Genomic DNA, 25,822 nt, shown 5'->3' with positions numbered 1-25,822 from the left:
CCTACAGGAAATACTAAAGGGAGCACTACAGAGTGATAGAAAACAGGAGTGCACGGTTTGGAACACAATTTTGGGAGATGGTAGCACAACAATGTAAGTACACTGAACAAAGATAACTATGGATATGGTTGAGAGAGGAAGGTTGGGAACATGTGAGACACCAGAAGAAAGGAGGAAAGATAAAGACTGGGACTGTGTAACTTGGTGAAATCTAGAGTGTTCACCAATTGTGATAAAATGTACAAATATGTTCTTTTACGAGGGAGAACAAGCAAATGTCAACCTTGCAAGGTGTTAAAAATGGGGAGGCACTGGGGGAGGGATGCAATCAACATAAACTAGAGACTGTAACTAATAGAAAAAAAAAAAAAAAAAAGAACTAGTCCGACTCCAAACACCAACTCATGGTTTCCCCACACTGCAGCATGGCTGCTGGATATTCAGCAGGCTTACTCGTTTCAGAACGCAGACTCCCGGTTTCACCAAGTGCATGGTCCCTGTGGATTCAGCAGACCTTGTTCAGCTGGTGTATTGCTGGAACTGGTATTCTGGGTGACTTTCTGGCTTTTATCTAGTATTTTTCATGGAAGTGTTTTTTTGCCCTGTCTCTCCTAACTGCCATCTTCTGGAAGTCTCTATGCTTAATCTTATTAATCAGAGCTCCTACCCCAGGGATGCCAAAAACCCAGCAGAGCTAATCCCACCCAAGAAGCTCCCAGCCTGCCCTGCAATGACCTATAGATCAATACTTACGGAAATGTGAGGGGCTGGATGAAGGAGAAACAATGCCCGTGAAGTCTGCTTTAAGGTCAAAGAGAGAACTGGGAATAATGAAGATATTCACCCTGGCTCACAGCACAAGGACCAAAGCTGAGCCTCTGTGCATTTCATGCTTGACTCCGGACCAACAGCTGCTTTTATTCTAGTCTTTTCCTTTAGCAAAGATAGTAGAGGTGGTGGCGGAGTAGGACTTTGTTTCATTTACCACTACAAATTTTCAGACGCTGCTCAATGTCAAAGCAGAGAATCCAAGAAGCTTTGACTATCAAGTTCTTAGATCCCTAGTAGTTGCATCTAGTGATGATATCCGTTCTTTTTTCAAAACAAATATCTTATGGCATCAACATCTCACCATGAAGACCTGTATCTCCTCACGCATACTCTGCTCCCTCAAATTCCCTCATTTTATACTTCTGTTGCTCCACCTCAAAGACTTTCATGTTCAGCTTGCAACCTGGCCAATGACAGTGACTTGTGCAGAATAGAAATATTTAATTTGAGGAAGTCACACTTATTTACTGATTTATTTTTTGGTTTATGTCTTTCATGTCCTATTTAAAAAGTCAGTCTTAGCCTACCCAGAGGTCTCAAAGATTTTCTCCTATGGTTTATTCTAGAACAATGGTTCTCAAAGTATAGTCTCTGGACTCCTAGGAGTCCCTGAGACCCTTCAAGAGGTCTGTGATATCAGAGACATTTTTCCAATAATACTCAGACTTATTTGGGATACGTCACACAAGAAGACTAAATTAGAACTTGATAACATTCTTTTTCCATCCCTAATTTTGCCTAACATAATGACTTGTGTAAAATTTGTTTACTGTTTTGGTTTACACTGGAAAGAGTTGCTTACAGCTCTCAAGTTCAGACTGACGTATAGTAAAATGAGTGCAGGCTTTGGAACCAAAAGAAAGATGTGGCTTTTTGCTATGTTCATACTATACAATTAAGAAAAGAATAAATTATAGCTGTACTTATCAGTATGAATGTTTTTGAGGAAAACAACGTTGAGGGCAAAAAGCAAGTTTCAGGATATCTACAGTATGATTTCATTTATATAAAGTTAACAAACATGAGAAATTAAACAAGATTATTTAAGGATAAATATGGTGAAATTATAAAGCAAAGCAAGGAAGTGAAACACTTTCTGGATAGTGCTTACTTCTTTAGGAAAAAGAAGTCAAGGGCACAGGGAACCTCCAAGATAAACACTGGTTCTTTTTCTTAACCTGAGGGGTAGGTCCATGGGTATATCGCCTTGTTATACTTTCCACCTTACTTACATTTAAAAAACATTATTTTATATCTACGCAATATTAATAAAAACAAATTACAAAAAAAAAAACTGGATCCAACCATGATCTTAACACAATGACAATAGCATCCCCTAAGTTGCTCAAGCCAAAAACCTAGAAATCATTCTTGATACCTCCTTTTCTCTTGCTCCCCTCCCATATTTATTACATTAGCAAGTGTGTCAATCTCCTCAATATTTCTTAAACCTGTCTACCTCCCATCATCTTCACCATCACTCTTGTCAAAGCCACCATCATCTCATGGTTGGACAAATGCAAGAGCTTCCTAGCTGGTCTTCCTAACTGAAAGACCTTTTCAATACAGTTCTTCAAAATAGCCAGAGTAATCTCCTCCTCTCTCTCCATCACTCTGTACTGTTCTGCCTTCTCTGCCACCTCCCATCCTACCCATTCATGAAATTCCAGATCCTCCAGGAACATTTCCTTGACTCTTGGGGTAGAAATGCACTCTCTCTATGGCATTCATTCATTTCTTTCTTTCTTCTTGTCTTCTTTTTTTCCTTCTTTATATTTTTTAGAGCAGTTGTAGGTTAACAGAAAAATCATACAGAAAGTACAGAGTTCCTACACACCACCCTCCCCAATTATGAACATTTTGTGTTAGTGTGATATATTTGTTAAAATTGATGAACCAATATTATGATATTATTAACTAAAGTCCATAATTTACATTAGGGTTCACTCTTTGTGTTGTATGGCATATCTCTTACATTTAAAAATCTGTTTCACTTATTTGGGACTCGCTGAGTTGTGAATTATTTTCCTGTATTTACAAAAGGTTTGATCTCTACAATGAAACTGTAAGACACTGAAGACAAATAATACGTGTCTACATTTTAAGCTTGTTAAGGGTAGGAACCTTGTATCACAGTCATTCATTCATGTAATATATATTTTCTAGGTGCTCCTTGTTAGGAGGCAACAAAGTACAGTAGAACATGCATGGGTTTTTGTGTAAGACTTGGGTTAGATCCAGCTGTTCACTTACTATATAACTATGAACAAGGTACTTCTCTGAGTTTCAGTTTACATACCTATAAATAGGATAATATTTAGCTGGAAGAGATATAGATATAGATATGGACATCTATTTACACAAATCTTACTGTATGGCAATTATGCTGTAAATCTGTCTCAATCCAGGTAGTAGTTCTCAAAGTATGAGAATATGGGTGGGTGATATCACACCAGAGGTTGTTTTATCACATGGGGAAAGGGCTGTGTTGTCCCAAGGACTGGAAGATGCTATTGGCATTCACAACTCAGAGACCAAATGCCAGGGAGAATCATAAATAAAAATGTTTTGCTCAAAATGCTGATAGGAAACATGCCATTGAGAAACACTACTCTACACTCAATAATAATGTTATTATTCTGGTTCATCTTTATACTTTCAGAATTTAGCACAGGACTAGAGGAGGAAGACAATAAATGTATATGGACCAAATGAAAAAAACAAATCCTAATGATATCACTTGATTGTGTGGCCTAGAACAAACTGGATTAGAGCCAGGTATTTCAAAGGTACAATCCTGTCTGTGTCAACCAAGATTGTTATGTTTTCCTAAGCTCATGGTCTGTCATGTGGTACTTCAAGACATATTTGAGTAGTCCAAATGGTGTGTTTTGAGAATTCCTGTCAGGACAATACTGATCTCTTCTTTTATGCAACCCTTGTCCAACTGACCTGGCCATTTCTACCTCAGTGCAGCCTGACTAGACCAGGGACTAGGGCAAAATGGACTGCATGAGAAAGATAAGTTTAAGTAATCACCCTGAGGCTGATGTTTCTGAAAGAATCATTTTTATCCATATCCATATCCATGAATCCTCAAAACCCTTTTCTAGCACTCTACTTACCTTTTTCAAATCAAGGGAAAGCCTCTGAATGAATGCTTGGAGCTCTTGTTCCTTTTCTTCCAGGGCTGTGATCTTATTTTCTGCATCTGTTTTTGAAGCTGTCACAGCATCTCTTCATTGAAAGAAAGCAGACAATAAATATATTCAGATATCTCATCTAAGAAACATTCTTCCACAGGAAAAATACAGATGGCTTCTCATATGCCAGGGCTGCAAACATTATTAGCCCAACTGATGATTATCAATGGAGAATCCTTCTTGGCTCTCTCTAAAGCAAAAATCCAAAGAGAAAAATTCCACCCAGGTCTAAGCAAGAAATTCTGATCTGCCTTTGGTTACTCAATAGCTGACATACTGAATCACTTGGCAGAGTTGGTGTGGTTCTGAGCCTAGGTAGGGGAATGATGGAGAGCTTGAGGAGGGGATCTCCTGAACTGTAGGCAGGCGATAACAAGCCCCAAAGCTTTCGTCAGCACTGAGGTTGGAAAGTATTGTGATGAGCAATGGGAAAAGGTGGGTGGGCAATTGCCAGAGCTACACTAACATAGCTTCCCATGGGCCCCACAGACCAAGCAAGAACCTCTGCTCTTCCAGCGTTGAGTAGTGTCTCTGCAACTCGTCTAGCTTTTGGCTTAAGTCTGATGACATCTGATTGGAGGTCATCAACTCCTCCTGGGTGAGACTAAGTTCTCTTGTTCGTGCCTCCAACTCTTGCTCCATTTTCCCAAGACTTTCTTCTTTTTTTAAAAGCTGATACAAAGATACAAAGTTTCATTGGGCCATTGCTGAGAAATGCACTTTAGGAAAAAACCTGGACCAACATGCTAAACTTTCATAACATTTTTAGGGCTTACAGAATAAAATATGCCCTGTAGTTGAGAAAAAAAAAAAAAAAGATTACAAATGGAACTTTTTAATTTTAATAAATTGAAAAACATAGAAATATGACTAATATTAATGACTACTGGAGTATGTTTATCAGCAATGAAAGAGTGATAACTAGCAAAATCAGAGTAATCATCTATTCTGCATTTAGCTACTAAACAAAAATGCATACCATGTGCTTTACTTTACTTAGTTCCTGCTGCTGAAACTCCTCTAATTCATCTATTTCATCTCTTCTTTGGAAAAGATTCAAACTCTGGTTCTTCATTTCCTGTAACTGAGCTGTCAGAAGCCTTTTATCCTATTTGGAAAAAGAAGACGCCAACTCAGGCAACTAAAACATTATAACTTTGAATATGCAAGCAAAATTCTTAACTAAAGAGAAATCTTAAGAAAATGTCACATCAATAGATAATACACCGATAATGGAAAGCTTAACAGTAGTATGACAATATGAATTATCTACAAATTCTTTAAGTTAAAAATAAATGTGTTCTAAATGTAAGTTGTGAATAAGTGAAACAAGAGCAACAATTACTTAAATCTTTAAAGTTCATAAATTTGATCAACAATTCCAGATATTCATTTTACAAACCTATTTTCTCAGTGACATCCTGAACTAGCTGAATAACAGGAATAACCGAAGTAAGACCTAGTATCCTTAAAAAATTAGATTCATTTAAGTAGAACTTATTTCAGTCAGTTAGCAGTTACAATTTACTAACTGGTAGTTTCTTTCTTTCTTTTTTTTTAATGTAATCACATTTATTAACCTTTTTATTTTATGACTTTTTTCTTTTATATCTTGTTTTAAAAAGCTTTCATTTGTCCCAACGTTAAAATATATTTGCCCAGCTTTCTTTCTATTCTTTCAGAGTTTTGGATTTTCATTTAGGTGGTTTAAAATATCTAGAATTCATTTGTGTGACTAACAAGGACTTTAATCTTTAAATAGACAGTTAATGGCATCAATAGTTCTTAAATTCTTACTTCATCATATATTATTTTCTATATATTAATGGATATGTTCCTATACTCAATTTTGTTTCACTGATGCATTAGTCTGCATTTTTTTGTTCATCACTGTTTTTTTTAACTGTATCAAAAAATTAAAAAAAAAAAAACATTTCAAACAAATCAAAACAAAGGAATAAGAAAAATAAATAACCTAAATAAATGGTAGTTTCTCAAGACACTCTCCTGAGGACAAAGCCTGCTGTTGCAGTTTTCAATTCTTGATTGAAAATAAATTAAATGTCTAAAATTAACATTTCCAAAGATCAAATTGGCTTTAAAGATCTACCTAGAAGCCTCATTACTCTTTTTCAGTCTAAATTTTCCCTCAACCCTTCCTTTGGGGGGGGGGGCAAAAAAAAAGAAACAAAGGGAAAATAATCTTAATGACTGAAGAAGGTTTTACTTGGTTCAGTCCTATATGGATCCCCTTTACCATAATTTAAAGAGATTTTAACAAGTCCAATGTGAATTTAAACTGCCACAATCATAAGAGTTTCTTTTTAGACAGGAAAACTTTTACCTAAACCATACCTCCATATTTAAAAACACCATCATTAACACAGGGTATTTGGGGATGTTTTGTTTCAGGATTTTTTTTTGGGGGGGGGTTATAAAATTAATTGGGAGATAGATTTACTTGTTACAGGTAATTCCTTATGTAAATATGTTAAAGCATTCGGAAAGTTTGACAATCAGATTTCTAAAGAACATATAAAAAAAATCAGTGCCTAATTTGGTGTTTTGTGGAAAGAATGGAGCAGTAATACAACTCAACTGTTTAATAAAACTAACAGTAAATATATTTTGGAACTGAATAAACCAACCTAAGAATTAAGTGTCTGTTTCTACTATAAAGGAATACTTGGTGAAATAAGGAATGGATTGGGTAAAAGCATACAATTAGGGCTGAGAAAGTTGACTCTATTGTTGTTATTACTGTTGTGATAGAGCTGATTTTAAAATTAAAATGTTTTTCTAATTGTAGGCTTGAAATCTGATCTTCCTGTTCATTTCTGGGAGACAGGAATAAATTACTTAAGGTATGCATACAGTGTTGCAGAAACTATGGTGCTAGAATAATCAATTTCCCTCATCTGTGTCTAGCCAAGAGTGTCTCTCATCTGCTCCACACTGAGCCTTGAGACAAGCCCTCCTTCTCCACTGCCTCCTTAAGAGGTATTCCTAATATTACCCACAGTTATCACTCAGGGCCACTAGCAGGAAACAAAAGGCATACTCCAATTAGGCATTTTGAGGAGAGTTTAATAAAGGGACTTATCAAAGCTGTAGGCTGGGTAAGAAAACCAAAAGAGATAGCAGGCCAATAATGTTGGGCAGAAGGGGAAAGGGATAAAGAAGTTATAAGAAACCCAAAGAGAGAAACTGTGACGATTTAGGACTGTCCCACATAAGCTGTTACCTTTGGTCATGGGTTACAGCTAAACTGAAGGGATTCCACATGGAGAGCTGGGAGAAGAAACATCCTGACCACACTCTTCTTTCACATGTAGTTCTTCTGTGTTCCCCACTATCTGAACTCAATGCCCTCTGGCCCCAGGAAGCCAGAGGGAATTGGAGCTCTGCTGATGCAGCCTTCCAGGACACCCAGGAAGGGAACACTGAGGTAGATTGTATATCGGGAGGGGTAAACAAAAGCTACCTAGCACACTCACCAAGAAAGAGGAAGACCTGAGCTTTGCAAGTCAGTGACTAATCATAAAGTACCCTGCTTCCAAGGGGCGGTACTGCAGTCAGTACACTGAATTTTGCACAGAACATGCCCAAGTCACAGAGGCCAATATCAATAATGAGACAAAAATGAAGATGAACTAACCTTTTCAAGCTGATCCATCTTTTCTGACCATTCCTAAAATAAAACAAAACAACAAAAACATAAAGTTTCCAGGGAAGAGCATCAGAAATGCCAAGATTTTCAGAAAACCAAATCAAAAAACCTAACTCCCCCCAAAAGGAATTGACAAATCAACCAAAATAAAAAAGCAAAAAAAAAAAGAAAAGAAAAGAAAAGAAAAGATGAACGTGGCTTAATATTAAGAAAGCCAAAAAGTCCTAAAAGAAGAAAATGAATTTTATATAAATTTCTAAGGACACAAATATAAGCCCACAGACTTACTAAGCAGGGCACCCAAAGAAAGCTGTAGCTGCTGTTCTTAAGCAGTTTTCAGTTTATTCCTGAGTGATTTTCCATGCGTACTATTATTATTTCTTAGGAGTGAGTAGCTGGGACAAGCTTAGTTGAGTAACTCAATACTTGGTGTTCAGAAATTAATTTATTGAAAGTGTGTGCGTGTGTGTGTGTGGGGGGGGAATATTTAGCAGCTCCTGCTAATTATTCTTCTCATCTTGAATTTACCAACATGTTTTATACCATCTGGCATGAATAAAAGGAAAGGGGGTTCCTTATTCACAAACCACAGAATAGGGGGAAAAAGAACCATGGTACAAAAAGCCATATCCCAATTGTCTACAATCAGAATATACCAATTTTAGATTAGTTTCTTCTTTTATATATACTTTAACCATAGTGATTCAAGGAGTATCAATGAAATGAGTTTTTTTTCTGGTAAGTAAATGTCATAGATGACTAATACACATGTTTAAAATCAACCAACCAAACACCTTACCTATTACAGATGAAATCAATGAAAAATTTTCTTAAATGGAACATCATATAATAAATTGACCCTGTCTTAATAAATCACAATTATTATAATATATAGATGCTTATCTTAAATTTAAAATGCCATTGACTATGTTGAACAAATATACTTCATAATTATTGTAATAGCTAGTAATACTATCGTTTTCCTTTCTTGCTGCCATTCATTCAGCATCTTTCAATGGATGGTTTCGTTGGGACTGCCACTTAGAGGAGTTCCCCTCTGTCTAGCTGGCTGGGATTAAAGAAATTTGGGAAAAGAGGTTGCAAGAATACGTATATTATGAATGATGACTAGCTTGACAGTATCTTCACCATAACAGGCAAGTGTTTTGGGGTCTAGGCTGTGAGACAGGTTTTTAGAGGACAGAGATCTTTTTTTTTTTAAATTTTTTAAAAATCTTCGGCTCTCCATCAGATTATGGACACACAATTTCCCTTCTCCATTTTACAAAGTGACACAGTTACAGAGAACGATACTCTCACATTCTGGATACATTTCACAAATCTGAATGTAAAGTTTCTTGATGAATTACCATCCTAAGGTCAAATGAAGCCTTATATATATCATTGTTTTCTCCCTAGGTTTTAAATGTTTTCTATCAGGTTTATCTCATGATTTTTAAAATCATTTCAGTAAGTGAAATCTTTCCTCCAGTCTTCGGCAATGCTACATATAAAATACCTGGTCCTTTCTGGCTAATGCCATAGCCAGTCCTTCTGCCATTTTGGCTCTGTTGGCTTGGAATGTCTCATTCTGCTCTTGAAATTTCCGCATGGAAGCTGTTAACAAAGAGGCTCTATTTGAGATATGGAAATATTTCAGAAACAGCATGACAAATAGCCTACATGATTACTTTACAATTGCCACTTAATGTAAAAGGCCAAGGCCACATAAATGTTTTAGGAGTCTGGGAAAAGCCTGACTACCCTGAATCTTTTGGCCTTAGTAACAGACCAAAAAAAATTTTTTTTGGTTTGTTTCCGTTTTTTTGGTAATAGTCAAGTATACACATTTAAGAAGATGCCAAAAGGTAACTTTTCAAATGGTACAATGATAGAACATTGAGTTAGGTACACTGCCAGAAAACACCAATGCTGTTGCCAAGTAATGGCTACTAACACTTCATCAGAATTAAAAACAAAAACAAAAATCAAAACAAAATTTAAAAACCTTTCTATCACTTTGTTTTCCTTAAAAAATTAATATATGTTATAGTAACAAAAATAACTCTACTTCCATTAGTATTTTTCTTGGATGGCACCCATAGGAGAACAAAAAATTTAGGGTAGACTAACCAAAACATGTTCTCTTGTGAGGAGAGTGATGATAGAGATTTCCTCCAGTTACCAAATGCAGCAACAATGAAGTTAAGGCTAGAACCCAGGTCTCCTAAATTTAGGCCCAAGGGCCAGGCACTGGATTTTACTAAAACATAAAGGCAGCCAATAAGCTAGTCAACTAGGTGAAGATAAGCTTTTGTACACACAATGACCTCCTCCAAAGATGCATATATATAAATAAAATTTGTGTACTTATAAATATCAGGCAAATGTTATAGTGACCCAATTAAGAAGCAGACAACTTATAAAACAAACATTTAAGCTCTGATGAGGGACAAATAAATATATACTATTGTTTCATTTCAAAAAAATAAACCCTGAAAAGACTGAAAAAAAAAAAAATACGTACAATCCTGGTGTTTTTCTAATGCAATTTCAAGCTTCTCTTTTATCTTCTGCAAGTTTCGGACCTGTTCAGCATAGTCTTGGGTGAGGAGGGTGATGCACATACCAGGAACGGACAAACATCAGGAAAGGAAGTTAATTTAACAAAAAAAATGAGTGAAAAATGATGATGATTTTTCCAACCTGAAACCATTCCTGTTAAGGAAAGCTAGGCAGACGGCCTCCCAGTAACAATGAACACCACAGGCAAACAGGTATAGTACAAACTATCCATGGTGTAAATGGTGAATACAAAGAGGCAGATTTGTTTGGCCTTGATAGGGAAAAGGAATTAGGCCTGGTCTAATTATCAGAATGCCCTCCTATGTAGAACACAGTATCATCTCAAGATTTAATTTCAAATCTCACTTTTCCACATCCCCTTCCAGGCTTAGCAGTTTGGCAGATCGAAGGGAACTCACTAAACAGCTCACTTTCAGTCCATACAACTGTGTAACTGGTGGTTAGGGCAACAACAAACACCTTAGAAAAGTATTATTTTTATGATAAAAGTACTTCATTCTCTAGAAAAAGTCAGTTTTCTTTCTAGACAGGGACTGAGCCGCCTATGCCATATTAAAGGTGAAAGTCAGAAGTAATTACCTGGGTGGACAAAGAAGATAGTATGGTATAGTGGAAAAGTAGACAGGCTTTAGTTCAAATCCCAACTCTGTCTGCCCTTTGCTGGGGGACCTTAAGCAAATTATTAATCCTAAGTATTAATTTCTTCATTTATCAAATAATATTAATTGTACCTACCTCAAAGGATGAAAAAGATAATAAACTAAGTGTTTTACATGTCTTAAGCATCTGGCACACAGTGCTCAATAAATAGAAGCTGCTATTGTTATTATTGTTACTGTTATTTTTCTTACCAAGCCTGTAAGATAACACCCAGGACATAAAAGTGCTCAATAAATATCAGTTCTCTGCCCTGTCCCTTCTCTAACATAGCAAAGCCCAAACTATTCTTCTTTCTATATAAGGGAAGGTACATATTGTTTTGTAGATACCTCTCCCAAATTAAACAAATATAAAGTTATTTGACCTCTGTTATTGAAATTATTTATGAGCAGGGGTAACAGAATAACAACACGAGTTTAAAGTAGACTGTAGTTAAGAGTACAGACTCTAGCAACAGACAAATCTGGGTCTGAATCCCAGCTCTTCCATTTAATCTCTTGTTAACCACTGTGCAAACATAACCTCACTAAACCTAATAAGGCTACAATGAGGATTAAATGAGATTATGGATTATCTAGGAACTGTGAGCTAAACTGGACTGTTAACTGCACAAACAAAAATACTTCACATAAAACTTTGTGAATTTTGTGGTCCACTGCTTTCACTCCAATAAAATGGCCCTAAAACTAAGGGACAAAAAAAAAGACACAAAAGCAAAAGACCAGTTCACAGGATGAACCTTTCAAAATGTTTCCACTGGAAGAAAGCAAAATAAGAATTCACAACTCTGTCATGGTCATGCCCTGTAAGGCTATAATGGGAGTTGTGTGAACAGCACACAAAAGACATAAGGAGAGTTAAAGCTCCTATATAGGTGTTGAAATAGAAATACTATAGAAAAGTGGACCAAAGATGTGACACATGTGATATGCAGCTGTAGCAAGCAGCAACATAGCACCAAACTCTCTCTGGTGCTGATGAATCCAACATCTGTTTTCTTTTCCTTGCAAATACTATGCCCTATCCCTCTTCATCTGAAAGCAAGCTATGGTCAAATCTGTTCTACATAAACTTTCAGTAGCTTTTCTATCCATGGCTAGAAACCTCAGGAGCAGTAAAACATTGTTTTTTAACTTTAGAACTCAGTTTTGAATTTACATTTATGCAGTACACACACAAAAACAGAAAGGAACTAAAGGGTTATAAATCTCTCCTTTTTGACCAAGAAGATCCACATGATATGTCAAAATGACTGTAACGTTATCCCACACATGGTTATTTTATAGGGTTAGAGAACCAGGCATTTCCTATTGTTTCCTTTTTATGAGTTCTTAGACATACCAGAAAGTTTGGCCTCTAACTTCCGTATCTGTTCATTTCTTCTTAAAAGCTGGGATGAAAGATCTTCTCTGGAGCTGCTTCCATCAGAAGCCTTTTGAGATAGATAAAAGGAGAGATTGTATTCATTTATTGGTTTCCAGCCTCATGAGACCAAGCTACTGAGTCAGAAAGGTAGTCAAGTCTTTTTTTTTTCATTTTTTAAAAAAATTCAGTTTTATTGAGGTATATTCAGTGTACAATCAATTGTTCACAGTGCCATTATATAGTTGTGCATTCATCACTACAATTTTTTAACATTTTCATTGCTTGGAAAAAAAAAAAAAAAGTAAAAAAGAACACTCAAAACATCCCATCCCCCCCATTATTCATTTAATTTTTGCCCCCATTTTTCTACTCATCTGTCCATACACTGGATAAAGAGAGTGGGAGCCACAAAGTTTTCATGATCGCACAGTGACACCATGTAAGCTATATAGTTATAAAATCGTCTTCAAGAATCAAGGCTACTGGGTTGCAGTTCAACAGTTTCAGGTATTTCCTTCTAGCTAGTCCAATACACTAAAAACTAAAAAGGGATATCTACATAATGCATAAGAATAACCTCCAGAATGACCTCCCGACTCTATTTGAGATCTCTCAGTCACTGAAACTTTATTTTGTTTCATTTCTCTTCCCCTTTTTGGTCAAGAAAGCTTTCTCAATCCCACGATGCTAGGGCCAAGCTCATCTCTGCGAGTCATGTCCCACATTGCCAGGGAGATTTACACCCCTAGGAGTCATGTCCCACGTAGGGGAGAGAGCAGTGAGTTTACCTGCAGAGTTGACTTAGAGACAGAGGCCACATCTGAGCAACAAAAGAAGTTCTCTGGGGGTGACTCTTAGGCACCATTTTAAGTAGGCTTAGCCTCTCCTTTGCAGTAACAAACTTCATAAGGATAAGCCCCAAGATTGAGGGCTCAGCCTTCTAAATTGGTAGTCCCCAATGCCTGGAAGAATACCCTTAATTCCCCAAGAGGGGAAATTTAATATTTTCACATTTTCCAGCAGTTCCTCAAGGGGGCTTTGCAAATACATTTTTATTCTCTGCCCAAATTACTCTGGGATGTATTGGGTCTTCATATTAATCTGTACAAACCAACCAGATTTCACTCCCTATTCAACATTCCATGGAATTATGTTGTTCCAATAAACAGACCATACAAGTGAACTTATATAGTGTGTTACAAACAACATAGATTTTGCACCTAATAAACATCTCTTCCTTTGGTCTCATACAGAAGTTGAAGTTTTAAAAACACTGTCAGTATCGTCCTTTACCTTTTAGTCCGATTTACCTTAGTCCTAACCAAGTCCATTTCTTTCATATCTCCAATTGAAGTCTGATCTCTTTTTTCAGACTCCTCAACATTTGCTGTACGGGGTAATGCTGACATTCATAGCCGCCGGACTCTGGCTCTGTGTCTCAAGTGTCACACAGATACCCAAAGTTCCAGGAACCTACCAGGCTATACACAAAGAGCTCAGCATCTCAGAATTTAGAAACAACCATTACAACTCAGGAATAGATGTAACTGCTGTTAAAAACTTACAATCTAGGAACCTTTACAATAAGCCTTCCCCTGATAATCTATGCTCTCAGATTCAATTCTTAGACCTTGAACATTATAGTTAGTCCATATTAGTGAGGCATTATAATGTTTTTCTTTTCATTTCTGGTTTGTTTCACTCAACATACTGTCCTCAATGTCCATTCACCTCAAAGATTCACTCCTTGTAGCAGCTCAATATTCTATTGTATGAATACACCACAGTTCACCATTCTGTTCATCAGTTGGTATACCCTTAGGCCACCTCCATCAACTGCAAATTGTGAATACTGACACCACAAACCCCACTGTGCAAATGTCCATTTGTGTCCTTCTTTTCAGTTCTTCTAAGTATATACCCAATAACCGAGTTGCAGGACCATATGGGAACCCATGCTTAGCTTCCTGTGGAACTACCACACTGCCCTCCAGAGGGGCTGCATCATTCTACTTCCCCACAAACAGTTATTAGGTATATCCCCTTCTCTACAATTTTTCCAGCACCTGTGTGACTCTGTTTATTTCTTACACAGTTTTATTCACAAACTATACATTCCATCCTAAGTAAACAATCAATGGTTCCCTCTATAATCACAGTTATGCATTCGCCACCACTATCAAAGGACATTCCATTTCTTCCACAAAGAAAGAGAAAGAGGCAAAAGAAAGCACAAAGAAAAAAGAAAAAGAAAAAAAATTACAACTAAAAAGCAACAAAAGAAAAACTAAAATTAAAATAAAATACAATAAAAAAGTCAGACAACACGACCAACACCAAGAATCCCATACCCCTCTCAATATCCCCCTCTTATAGACATTTAGCTGTGGTATTTTGCCTTTGTTACAATTAATGGAAGTATATTACAATGTTACTGGTAACTATAGACGCTAGTTTGCATTGTCTCCCTCATTTTCTTTTTTTTTTTGAATCTTTTTTTTCTTTCATTGTGATTGGTCACATACCATACAATTATCCATAGATCCAAAGTATACAATCAATTGCCCCCAGTACCATCATACAGCTGTGCATCCCTTATCACAATTAATTTTTTTTTCAATTTTCAGAACATTTTCATTACTTCAGAAAAGAAATAAAGACAAAAAATCCTCCCATATCCCTAACCAACACCCTCCATTGTTGATTCATAGTATTTGTATAGTACATTACTGTTGTGAAAGAACGTTAAAATACTAATAAGTGTAGTATATAGTTTACAATAGATATATTTTTTCCCTATATGCCCTTCTATTATTAACTTCTAGTTATACTGTCATACATTTGTTCTGGTTCATGAAAGATATTTCTAATATTTGTATAGTTAATCACGGACACTGATTGACCACCACAAAGTTCACTGTTTTATACATTCCCATCTTTTAACCTCCAACTTTCCTTCTGGTGACATAAGTGACTCTGAGCTTCCCCTTCCCACCCCATTCATGCACCATTCAGCACTGTTAAGTTATTCTCACAACGTGCTACCATCACCTCTGTTCATTTCCAAACATTTAAGTTCAACCTGGTTGAACATTCTGCTCACAATAAGCAACTGCTCCCCATGCTTTAGCCTTGTTTTATATCCTGGTAACTTATAATTTATGTCTATGAGTTTACATATTATAATTAGTTCATATCAGTGAGACCTGCAATATTTGTCTTTATGTGTCTGTCTTATTTCACTCAATTTAGTGTCCTTAAGGTTTCTTCATCAACCCATTTTTTTTAAAGAGGGTTTTGTTCACACACCATACATTCCATTCTAACTAAATAATCGATGGTTCCCTGTAAAGTCACATATTTATGTATCCACCACCCTCACCACTATCTATATGAGGACATCTCCATTTCTTCCAAGAAACAGGAGGAAGAGTCAAAGAAGGTAGAGAGACAAGAAAAAAAGAACAAAGAGGAAAAAAAGAAAAAAAAAACAAAACCCCAAAACACATGACCGCTAGGAAGCAAGAAAAGGAAAGATAACATTAAACTAAAGTAGAATAGTCAGACAAGTTACCAATGCCAAGAGTCCCACATCCCTCACTTATGCCCCCCTCTTAGATGCATTTAGCCTTGGTATATTGCCTTTGTTATATTAAAGGAAGTAAAATACAATGTTTCTAGTTAATTATAGTCTCTAGTTTACATCGAATGTATTTTTCCTCCAATATCTCCCTATTTTTAACATCTTGCAAGGTTGCCATTCATTTGTTCTCCCTCATGAAAAAAGATATTTGTACATTTTATCACAATTGTTGAACACTCTAGGTTTCACTGAGTTATACAGTCCCAGCCTTTATCTTTCCTTTTTTCTTCTGCTGTTTCACATGCTCCTAACCTTCCTCTTTCAACCATATTCATAGTTATCTTTGTTCAGGGCACTTACATTGCTGTGTTACCATCACCCAAAATTGTGTTCTAAACCTCTCACTCCTGTCTTTTCCTATCTGCCTGTAGTGTTCCCTTTAGTATTTCCTGTAGAGCAGGTATCTTGTTCACAAACTCTCTGTCATTGTCCGTCACAGAATATTTTGAACTCTCCCTCATATTTGAGGGACGGTTTCACCGGATGTAGGATTCTTGGTTGGCGGTTTTTCTCTTTCAGTATTTTATTTATATCATACCACTTCCTTCTTGCCTCCATGGTTTCTGCTGAGAAATCCACACAAAGTCTTATCAAGCTTCCTTTGTATGTGATGGATTGCTTTTCTCTCGCTGCTTTCAGAATTCTTTGTCTTTGACGTATGATAATCTGATTAAGTGTCCTGGTGTAGGTCTACTCAGATCTACTCTGTGTGGGGTATGCTGTGCTTCTTGGATCTGTAATTTTATGTCTTTCATAAGAGATGGGAAATTTTCATTGATTATTTCCTCTATTATTGTTTCTGCCCCCTTTCCCTTCCTTCTCCTTCTGGGACACCCAAGATACGTACATTCATGTGTTTCACGTTGTCATTCAATTCCCTGAGATGTTGCTCATATTTTTCCATTATTTTCTCTATCTGTTCTTTTGTGTGTAAGCTTTCAGATATCTTGTTTTCCAGTTCCTGAGTGTTTTCTTCTGCCTCTTGAGATCAATCTGCTGTTTTATGTCTCCATTGTGTCTTTCATCTCTTGTGTTGTGCCTTTCATTTCCATAGATTCTGCCAGTTGTTTTTTCGAACTTTCGATTTTTACCTTATATATGCCCAATGTTTTCTTTATAGCCTTCATCTACTTTGTCATATCTTCCCTAAACTTTTTGAATTCATTTAGCATTAGTTGTTTCAATTCCTGTATCTCAGTTGAACTGTAAGTTTGTTCCTTTGACTGGGCCATAACTTGGTTTTTCTTAGTGTAGGTTATAGTTTTCTATTGTCTAGGCATGGTTTCCTTGGTTACCCTAATCAGGTTTTCCCAGACCAGAAAAGGCTCAGGTCCTAGAAGGAAGAAATATTCAGTGTTTAGCTTCCCTGAGGGTGTGTCTTAGAGGACTGACACACCCTGTAAGGCCTCAAGCTGCTGTACTTTTCTGCCCAGCAGGTGGCGCCTGTGAGCCTGTAGCTCCTGACTGGTGTAAGGAGGTGTGGCCCATGGCTGTTTTCCCTCAGGCTCTGGGGGCTGGTTCTGAATGGAAGGCAGGTAGTAGATCTAGGTACCACCTTTTTCCTCTTAGGGAAGATATGCCCCCCAGGGAGTGTTCATTTGCATTTAAATAGGTTCTTTGTGTCTCTGACTCTGCTATCTCCACCCCTGTCTGGGTCAGAGCACTGCAAGCTGAAAATGGCTGAGACTTTCTTCACTGAGCCGCTCTGCTTGAGAGAGAGAAAAAGGGACAGAAAGCCCCCTTTCAGGGTCAGTCCACAGCTCCGTTTCACCCATTGGCCAGAGATAGCATCTGGTCCTCTGGGCTCCCCCTCCTGAGATAGAAAAGTCCCCTGGCTGTTCATTGTGAGTCATCACTATAAGCCTCTGTCTGCTTGTTGGGGATTTGCAACTTGCACTGATCAGTCCATGTTTGCCAATTAAAACCCCAGTTGGAGCTAGACTGAGGTATATTTGCTTGTTCAGAGAGTGCTGCTCTCTATCACAGGGAGGCTTTGCAGTTCGGGCTGCCTTTGAGGAGGGGGGTCCCAGTTCAGGTCTGCAGTTTCTAGTCACAGAAGCCATGATGCGATCTCAGGCATTCCTCCCAATGCAGGTTGGTGCATGGTGTGTAGTCACGCTTGTCCCCCAGCTGTTATTCCAGATCATTTACTAGTTGTTCCTGATTGTTTATTAGTTGCTCCAGGGGGACTAACTAACTTCCACTCCTCTCTATGCCACCATCTTCTTCCATTTCCTACATTATCTCTCCCTCATTTTTGAAGGACATTCTTGTTCGATATATAATTCTTGGTTAGCAGTTTTTCTCTTTCAGTATCTTAAATATATCATGTCACTGCCTACTTGCCTCCATGGTTTCTACTGAGAAATCCTTACAGTCTTATTAAGCTTCCCTTGTATGTGATGGATTGCTTTTCTCTTGCTGCTTTCAGAATTCTCTCTTCATCTTTGACATTTGATAATCTGATTATTAAGTGTCTTGGTGTAAGTCCATTTGGATCTGTTCTGTCTGGGGTACGCTGTGCTTCTTGGATCTGTAATTTTATGTCTTTCATAAGAGATGGGAAATTTTCAGTGATTATTTCCTCCATTATTGTTTCTGCCCCTTTCCCCTTCTCTTCTCCTTCTGGGACACCCATGACACAAACATTCATGCGTTTCATGTTGTCATTCAATTCCCTGAGATGCTGCTCATATTTTCCATTCTTTTCCCTATGTGTTCTTTTGTGTGTAGGATTTCAGGTGACCTGTCCTCCAGTTCATGAATCTTTTCTTCTTCTTCAAAGGTGCTACTGTATGTCTCCATTGTGTTTTTCATCTCTTATACTGTGCCTTTCATTCCCATAAGTTCTACCAATTTTTTTGTCAAACTTCCAAGTTCTTCCTTATGTTTGCCCAATGTCTTCTTTATATCCTTCATCTCTTTTGCCATATCTTCCCTCAACTCATTCATTTGATTTTTGAATTGATTTAGGAGATTTGTTTGATTAATAATTCGTTGTTTCAATTCCTGTGTCTCAGTTGAAGTGTAAGTTTGTTCCTTTTACTGGGCTCTATCTTTGTTTTTCCTAGTGTGATTTGTAATATTTTGTTGTCTAGGCATCTGGTTTCCTTGATTACCCCAATCAGATTTTCCCAGACCAGATGGGCTCAGGTCTCAGGAGGAGGCTGTATTCAGTATCAGGTTTTCCTGAGGGTGAGACCCAGAAGATTGTCAGACTTTTCTGTGGAGCCTCTAGATTCTGTGCTTTTCCTATCCTGCCCAGCAGGTAGCGTTTGTCAGCCTGCAGTGCCCCACTGGTGTAAAGAGGTGCGGTCCCTTTAATTTTCAGTGGACCTTGTCCTGGCTAGGAACTGAGGGTATCAGAAGCCAAGCTTACGGTGTGACAGCATGTTAAAGTTGGTGGATCGGGCTATCGGGGGAGGGGGGTCAGGGTATGCTGGAGTTCTGTGTATGGGGTTTGTATTGTTTTTGCAACTGTTCCTATAACTTTGAATTTATTTCAAAATAAAATTAAAAAAAAAAAAAAAAAAAGAAGCCAAACTTAAAGTGTTTCTAGCTCCCCACCCCACCCCCACCCCAGGCCCTGGGTCTGAATTCTCTGAGAGAGGGCAGCCACTTGAGCTGGGCCCCACCCCTCTTTTCTTGGGGAAGACATACCCTTTAGGGAGTTATCTTTTACACTTGAATTCTTCCTTTGTCTCTCTGACTCTGTTAACTCCACCCCCGCCTTGGTCAGCAATGACAATTGAAAATGCCTGAGGCTTTCTCTAATGAGTTATTTAGAATGAAAGGAAAAAAAAAAGGAAAAAGAGAGAAAGCCCCTTTCCAGAGCCAGTCCCCAGGTCCCAGGTTTGCTGGTCGACCGGTGTTGGTGCCCAGTTCTCTGTGCCCCTTTTCTTGGGACACAGCCATTTTCCAGTATTGTGAGCTCAGCCATCTCCAAAAGCCTGTGTTTTAATTTTTTTTTTCTGCTAGCCCCGCCTCCTCTCTGCTGGGAGGAACCTCAGGTTCCTCTCCTGCATGCTCCAGGTTTATCTGTGCCCATAGCTTGTATTCAATATTCCAAATTTGTAACTAAAACTGCAATTGCAGCTTGGTTGAGATACTTTCTCTCCCTCCAGGTAACCTACTTCTTTTTTCCACAGGGAAGTGTTTCAGCTCAGCCTTCCCTGCTGGTGTGGTAGGGGTGCAGGCTCCGCAGTTTGGGGAGCTTTACTTACAGTTCTATGCTGTGAGCTCAGCTGTTCCACCCATTCCAGGCTGGTGTACAATGTGTGTCCAGTCATGGATGTCCCCCAACAGTTGTTCCAGACTATTTACTAGTTGTGCCTAGTTATTTACTAGTTGCTCTAGAGGACTAATTAAATTTCACACCTCTCTATGCTGCCATCTTGCCACATAATTAGTTTTAATAAGTGTTGTCTATTACTAGTAGTATAAGAAGTTATTATTACTGTTAACGAGACAGCCTGTGCCTCAACACTGTGCCAAGCACTGGGAACAGTGGGGAAAGAGTCCCTGCCTAAAACAGCAACAGCAACAGCAATTACTAATTATGAAATGCTTACTAAGAACCAGGCATTAATGCTAAGTGCTTTACATATTGTGCAGGAAAGAGTTAACATCACAGGCCTGAGACTACTTTTCTTAGAAAGGCCTGATTGTAAGGTTGGGCCTTGGCTTGCATCTGCAAACTTAGATTTCAGGAGAGCTCCCTCCATTCCTTGATAAGAGTGGCTCACTTGCCTGAAGTGTGCAAACAATGTGGTTTATGCTGAACACCTGCTTTCCTTCTGGGAGTCTGGAATTTTGGTACATGCCAGGCAGAGTGTACCTATGTAAACAGAAACACCCCCCCTCACCCCCCACCCTAAATCCTGGGCCCAGAGTATCCAATGAGCTTTCCTGGTAGACAACACTTCACCTGTGTTGTCAACTTGTTTCGGAAGGGAATTAGGCATATCCTGGGTGATTCTACAGGGAGAGGACTCTTGGAAACTTGTGCCTGATTTTTACCACGTGTTGTTCCCTTTGTTAATTATGCTTTGTTATCTTTCACTGTAATAAACTATAGCTGTGAGTACAACTGTATGCTGAATACTGTAAGTAGTCTTAGCAAATCATCAAACCTGGGAGTAGTCTTATGGACTTCTGACAAACATTCTTTAATAAAGATAGGGACAATTCCTATCTCCACTTTTAAGATATAGAAAAATGAAGTATTTGCTCAAAGTCACAAAATGATGGAGCTAAGAATCAAATCCAGGTCTGACTCCATAACTTGATCTGAGCTCCTAATTGCTATATTCTATTGCCTCTCATGAAGCTCCCAGGTTAGTGGGAGAGACAAACAAATAAATATAATAATTATGCAGTATAATTCATGTAATTATAGAAGTAAGGCATCAAACTCAGCCAGGAGGAGTAAAGGGTAGGAGATTGTGATAAAGAAGGTGGAGTCAGGGGGGCTTCTGGAAGTAACAAGCATGCTGAGTCTTAAAGGATTTCCTGAATCCATCAAGAATCTGTCAGAAGAACTCAGGGGTGAAAGGGGAAGGGAGACAGGAAACATTACAGAGAGAAGACATAGCATACGCAAACACCTGTAGGCATGAAGGAATGCAGGCCATTCCAGGATGAACAAGAAGTTCACTATGGTTGGAGCTCAGAGTATAGGAATGGAAAGTGAGATGAGGCTGGACAGATAAGCTGTACTGAGACTCTGACAGGCCTTGATTACCAGTATACCATAATAATGAGTTTAGACTTCACCTTGAAGATAGGGAAGCCATTGAGGGATTTTAAGCATTGGAGAAACATAAACAGATCTTTTACGATCACTTTGGGGAGCTACTTGAGGCAGGGAGCCCAGATATGTTACCATGGTTGACCAAGAAAGAAAGATGGCCTGAACTAAAATGGCAGAACTAGTAAATGTACTACTAGTAGTTGAAGTAGAGAGAGCAAATTTGAGAAACATTTAGGAGATGGGAGCCAAAACACTTAAGCGATTGGTCAACAAGAAGTGAAGGATGGAAGAGTCTAAAATGCCTCCAAGGTTTGTAGGCATTTGGAGATGGAGTTATTAAATTCAGTTTTGTTTATTTAGAATTTGAGATGCATGAAGTAAGGCATCTAAGTACAGAAATATATGCAGTCAGATATAAGGGTCTGGAGATAGGGAGTGAAGATCATTATGTGTTATAGTTAAGTTCAAACAGATTACTTTAGAAGTCTCAAAGCAAAATACTTCCTTAATCCAGCCCAATCTCTCTCTCTGGAATACATTCCAGATGAGTGACTTCCTTTAGAAAGTGAGAGTAAAGGCAAAGCAGGTCTTTTTGCCACAGAACTCAGTATTAAAATTATATCCTTCAGCATGGTTATCAATTGTGCACTTATATTTCCTGTTAAATATAGATCTGGTAATCTATTGCTCCAGTACAGAAACTAATACTTCCTGACATGTAATCTGACCTGGGATTCAGGTAGTATAAGAAAGGAGGAGGAAGATTCATTTGACCATGGAAACAACTCAAATGTCTGTGGCCAGGAGAAGAGACAGACAAATTGTGGTCTTTTTTTCAAATGCTACAGCAACATTTTAGAAACATGTTGAGTTAAAAAAAAAGAAACAAAACTCCAAGAAGACTACCTATGATATACTATCTTTATAAGTTCAAAAATAAGCAACATTAAACAATAAATTGCTTAAAAGGAAGTGAATAATACACATAAATTTTAGGATAGTGGTTATCTGGAGAAGAGGGAAGGAGAGAGGGAATTGGGAAGGAACATACAAGTGGCTTCAACAGTTTTGATAATGTTCTATTTCTTCTGATGGGTGATAGATTAACAAGTATTCATTTCTCTTTTTTTTTTTTGCTTTACACTTTATATACACATTGCATACATTCTTTTATAGTTATCAAGCATTTTTTCAAAAAAGTCACCTGATTTAAGAGGATTCTGTCACATGCCAAAGACACTTTAATCTTTAGGCATGACAGTTCCCTAATACAGTAGCATCCTCATTTTTTGGGATCTTTCCAACCACAAAGGTACTTTAAAAATAAGTGACAAATTTCCATCTACTTTCTCAATAAGGCAGTGCACTCTGGCTAACCTCATACCACAACTCATAGACCTTGTTAAGCAAGGAGAAAACAGGCCCAGGCATTTTGAGAGATGGAATGTAAAAGAAGATGCACAAAGTATATGGATGGAAAAACACTATAAGGGAACAAGGTACAGAATTTGGAAAGACACTAACAGAAAAATAAGAAAAAGAAACAGAAAGGTACCTCATAGTAAGAAAAATCACATTTTCAGGGTCTTGTTTAGCTATAAACTACAAAAGCTATGAAATGATCGTGCAATTTAAAAGGAAAATACTTAAAGAATTTCCTGCAATATTACTTAAACATTATATTGAGAGGGCACCAAATGCGAAAAACTACTAGAGAAGATACTTACAAAGTCATCTCCTGAGTCAGCTCCCAGAGAGGCAACGGATTCCTTGCTCACCGACCGTGGGATCCTAGTAGCACCTCCTGGCTTCTGAACGACAGCACTCTCTTCTGCAATTTTCTTTTTCAGTTTTGCAAACATCTTTGCTAGGTGGCTATTCTGCACTATGAACCAGCTCTTGAACCACCAAATAGTCCTTAAGGCCAGCAACCAGGATACAGTAACAGGTGCCTAAAAAGTTCCACACATTGAAGGCAGCTGCATTCCCATTTAAATGTGTGTAAAAGGCTTATGGCAATACAGTACCTATAAATCAGATGAAAGAGACAATTCTATGTTAAACACTGGAGAAATTTCAACACCTGAAATCTATGTTTCACATCTATGTTAACCTTCAGGTTTCAAAATTTAGTGTCATAACTTCACATGTACACTTAATAGACCACAGATACTAAACATTTAAAAAGCAATCAGGTAATTCATATGCATATACAGATAAGGAAATACAGTCTTAGGGAAGTGTGATAATCCACCTAAGATCATGTGGCTAAGTGGCAGAGCTTGTATTTGAACCCAGGTGTCTCTGACTCATAAGTCCCTACTCTTTTTATTACTATTATTATAGCATATTGGCTATAGCATATGATACATTTAGTAGAATTTCCCAGGCAAACATAAATATCACATAAAGCTTTTAAATCCTTCCCTCAATAAAATTAATACCTTTAACTACACTTTCGTGCCTTTTCTTAAAGATGAGAACAAAAACACATGTGACTCAATATGGGGAAAAGGTGTAACATTCTATATCCCAGAATGGTTTGCAATCAGCTGTTCCCTAGCAGAGGATAAGAACCTAGAGAAAAGCAGGCAAGCCAGGCAACTGTATTGTGTAGGTATCAGAAATCTTCAAACTTTTCTGGGAAATCCTGGGTGGTTTTCTTTTGATAAAATTAACCCAAATCACACTTTTCTTCAGAATGTTTGAAATGTTACATGAGATTCACACACCTTTTCCTCCCATTGGTATATGAAACACTACTATTGTCATTTCAACCTTAACTTTTCGAGTTTTGTGAAGGATACCTAAGTTCTGCTCTAAGATCTACAAATGACTTCTTACCCCTTCAGATCATCCATTTAAGTCTATGCCATTCTTCAAAAACTACCTTCAATGTTTGTAAACCACCTACTCACCTGGCTTATGTACTAGATTTAAAAGAGCTTGGAGGTCAAAGCATTCTGTCCTACATGAAGACAAAAATAAAATGCATTCCATATTTCAAGTGTGAGGCCTCAATATTTGGGGGGGGGGTCGGGTGGGAGGATGGAGAGAGGGTTAACGGGGGGAAGAAATCCTGTATTACCACCCTTAGTAGACTAACCTCCCTTACCCTGGTCTCCTTTGCTTTTTTCATTTTCTTAAGAGCTTCACTTAAAAGGCACAAAGAAAGAATCTCTCACTGAAGTAGGTGCCTAAATACACTTCTTGTTGGGAGCCCTGAGCAAAACAATTTGAATGGGATTAAAGTTTCCCAGCTGATTCTGACAATCACACATTGTTTACATGGCCAGACTCTGGGATGTCTGGTCACTGAACTTTGACTCGCTCTAAGAAAGCTGCTGAGAAAAAAAGATGGCAAACTTGGGCAAGACGGATGCTTGACGCCCAGGGAGGCAGGCAGATACCTGGCCAGGGCCGGTCGCAGCAGTTTGGATCCCACTCCTTCACTCTCTGCAAACCCGTCAGTGCTTGGACTGTCAAAGAAGGCAGGGACACAACGCCTCTCCCATTTGGCAGCAGGGAAACTGAGACCCAGAAAGGCGGAGTGACTTCTCCAAAATCGCGGTGAGGAATCCCGGAACCCCAGGTTCCAGACGCCCAGGCTCGGGCAGTCCCACCCCTGCCCTTTCAGCACCCTGGTAGGGCCCCCTGCCCAGGGTCTTGGGCACTCAGTCCTGGCCACTCTGGGGGCAAACCGAGGCCACCTGGCGAAAGAGGGGCCTACTCGCGTACCCGGCGCCCGCGCCCGCGCACCTGCCACTGTCGGGGCAGCCGACAGAGCCCCGCCTCCCAGGCCTCTCTTGAGAGCGCGGGGCCGCGTCACTAGCCCACACAGCCGGCCGGCGAGCCGAGCAGCGACCCGGAACCGCACTTCCACCAGAACACCGGAAGTGGTTGCGCGCGGGGGCCGGCCCACCGCGCGCATGCGCTTGTGCACTGTCTCCAAGGTTTTAGGTAGGATCTTCCGAGCGACGGTTGGTTATGAACGATCGGAGGGCGCGGGTTCGGGACCTGGCGCTTCCTCCAGGCTGAATGCCACGTCGGCAAGCTGCCCGACACACGGATTACGACTGGGATGCCGAATAATTTATTCCTTTTTTTTTTTT

General features: G+C 38.6%; 1 protein-coding gene across 5 annotated transcripts in view; it reads right to left on the bottom strand.

Moving 5' to 3' along the window:
• GOLGA1 (golgin A1) overlaps window positions 1-25,578 on the bottom strand; it is a 58,346-nt gene extending 32,768 nt beyond the window's left edge. For 3 of the 5 annotated variants that reach the window (XM_037796920.1, XM_037796916.1, XM_037796919.1), the window contains exons 1-9: window positions 25,121-25,461; window positions 23,438-23,737; window positions 12,292-12,382; window positions 10,232-10,306; window positions 9,224-9,321; window positions 7,693-7,725; window positions 5,014-5,142; window positions 4,537-4,706; window positions 3,957-4,068 (exon numbers count right to left, since the gene is read on the bottom strand). In XM_037796920.1, coding sequence (XP_037652848.1) covers window positions 3,957-4,068; window positions 4,537-4,706; window positions 5,014-5,142; window positions 7,693-7,725; window positions 9,224-9,321; window positions 10,232-10,306; window positions 12,292-12,382; window positions 23,438-23,572 — 843 coding nt within the window. In that variant the 5' untranslated portion in view covers window positions 23,573-23,737; window positions 25,121-25,461. The other 2 variants (XM_037796917.1, XM_037796918.1) reach the window with 2 other exon arrangements.
• Window positions 25,579-25,822: the final 244 nt, after the last annotated feature.

The sequence above is a fragment of the Choloepus didactylus genome, chromosome 10, assembly GCF_015220235.1.
Source record: "Choloepus didactylus isolate mChoDid1 chromosome 10, mChoDid1.pri, whole genome shotgun sequence".
Lineage (NCBI taxonomy): Eukaryota > Metazoa > Chordata > Mammalia > Pilosa > Megalonychidae > Choloepus > Choloepus didactylus.
Note: the sequence above shows the minus strand (reverse complement) of the source record. Positions and strands in the feature narration are given on the sequence as shown.